Genomic DNA, 1,679 nt, shown 5'->3' on the forward strand with positions numbered 1-1,679 from the left:
ATCCACCCAATCCCCATCCCATCCACCTCCATCCCCGTCCCATCTGTCCCATCTCCATCCCACCCACCTCCATCCACCCAATCCCCATCCCATCCACCTCCACCTGCATCCATCCTCATCCCATTCACCTCCATCCCCATCCCACCCACCTCCATCCTCATCTCACCCACCTCCATCCTCCTCCACACCCGTCCCATCCACCCAGTCCCCATCCCACCCACCTCCATCCCCATTAATTAATGGGATTGCCTGGTCACACTCACATATGTCAGGGGCTCCTCTGCCATCAGTTAATTAATTACTGGGATTGCCTGGTCACACTCACATCAAGGGCTCCTCTGTCATCAATTAATTAATTATTTATTAACAGGATCGCCTGGTCACACTCACACACCTCAGGGCCTCCTCTGTCATCAGTTAATTAATTAATTAATTATTACTGGGATTGCCAGGTCACACTCACACAGATCAGGGGCTACTCTGCTATCAATTAATTAATTAATTGTAAATGGGATTGCCTGGTCACAAACACATACATCAGGGGCTCCTCTGCCGTCAGGTAATTAATTAATGAATCACAGCCAAAACCAGAACATTTATATAAAACGAGCGATTTACGAACAATCAGACAGAAGAAAAAAAAACCACCTTAATCAGAACCATTCGCTGCACGACAATAAACCCCAAACAGGGGTCACCGGAGAATGTGGGTCCCCAAAAGGCTGTTCCCAACGCAGGTCACTGGAAATGTGGGTCCCCAAGGCTGTTCCCAAGGTGGGCTCTCCAACAGGTGACGGAGCTGGAGCAGCAGCCGAAGCTCTTCCCGCAGTCGGGGCACTCGAGGGGCTTCCCTTACCGGTGGGTCCGTTGGTGTTTGGTCAAGGTAGACCTGTCACTGAAGCTCTTCCCACACTCCAAGCACTTGTAGGGCCTCTCCCCGGTGTGGATGCGCCGGTGGGTGACGAGGGCGCATTTTTGGTTAAAGCCCTTCTCGCAGTCCGTGCAGCAGAAGGGCCTCTCCCCTGTGTGTATCCGCTCATGTGTGAGGAGATTGGAGCTGCTCTGAAACCTCTTCCCACATTGCAAGCACTTGTAGGGCCATTCCCCAGTGTGGATACGCTGGTGGTTGTGGAGGTGGGAACTCTGCCTGAAGCTCTTCCCACACTCCTCACACTTGAAGGGTCTTTCCCCAGTGTGGGTACGCTTGTGTTTGATCAGGTTGGAGCTCTGCCTGAAGCTCTTTCCACATTCCTCACACATGTAGGGCTGTTCCCCAGTGTGGATGCGATGGTGTTGGATCAGGTTGGAGTTCTGGTTGAAGCCCTTCCCACATTCCCCACACATGTAGGGCCGTGCCCCAGTGTGGATGTGCTGGTGCCTGAGGAGGTGGTAGCTCTCCCTGAAGCCCTTCCCACATTCCCAGCACCTGAAGGGCTTCTCCCTGCTGGGAGGCTGCTCAGGGACCACCAGCTCAGAGCTCCGGCTCAAGCTCTGGCTGCCTTCCCGGCACAGGACGGCTCTTTCCTCCTCACAGCTCCCTGGGCTGGCTTTGCAGCCCCTCCTCCGGGGGCATCTCCGGGCCTTTTCCTCCCCGCTGCCTTCCTGCGCCGGGGAGCCCTTCAAAACGGCCTCTCCCACCAGGCTCTGCCGGGGGGATTTGTCCTCCGTGCTCTCCGTCC

The 1,679-nt window shown here is 55.2% G+C and overlaps 1 protein-coding gene across 1 annotated transcript in view; it reads right to left on the reverse strand.

The window, feature by feature from the left end:
• Nucleotides 1-852: 852 nt before the first annotated feature.
• The window catches only part of LOC114072559 (zinc finger protein 239-like), a 3,102-nt gene continuing 2,275 nt past the window's right edge, over nt 853-1,679 (reverse strand). The window contains exon 2 of the mRNA XM_027910440.1: nt 853-1,671. Coding sequence (XP_027766241.1) covers nt 853-1,671 — 819 coding nt within the window. The remainder of the gene's footprint in view (nt 1,672-1,679) is intronic.

Source organism: Empidonax traillii, unplaced genomic scaffold (genome assembly GCF_003031625.1).
Source record: "Empidonax traillii isolate 1590-97213 ecotype Southwest subspecies unplaced genomic scaffold, ASM303162v1 scaffold3475:size12805, whole genome shotgun sequence".
Lineage (NCBI taxonomy): Eukaryota > Metazoa > Chordata > Aves > Passeriformes > Tyrannidae > Empidonax > Empidonax traillii.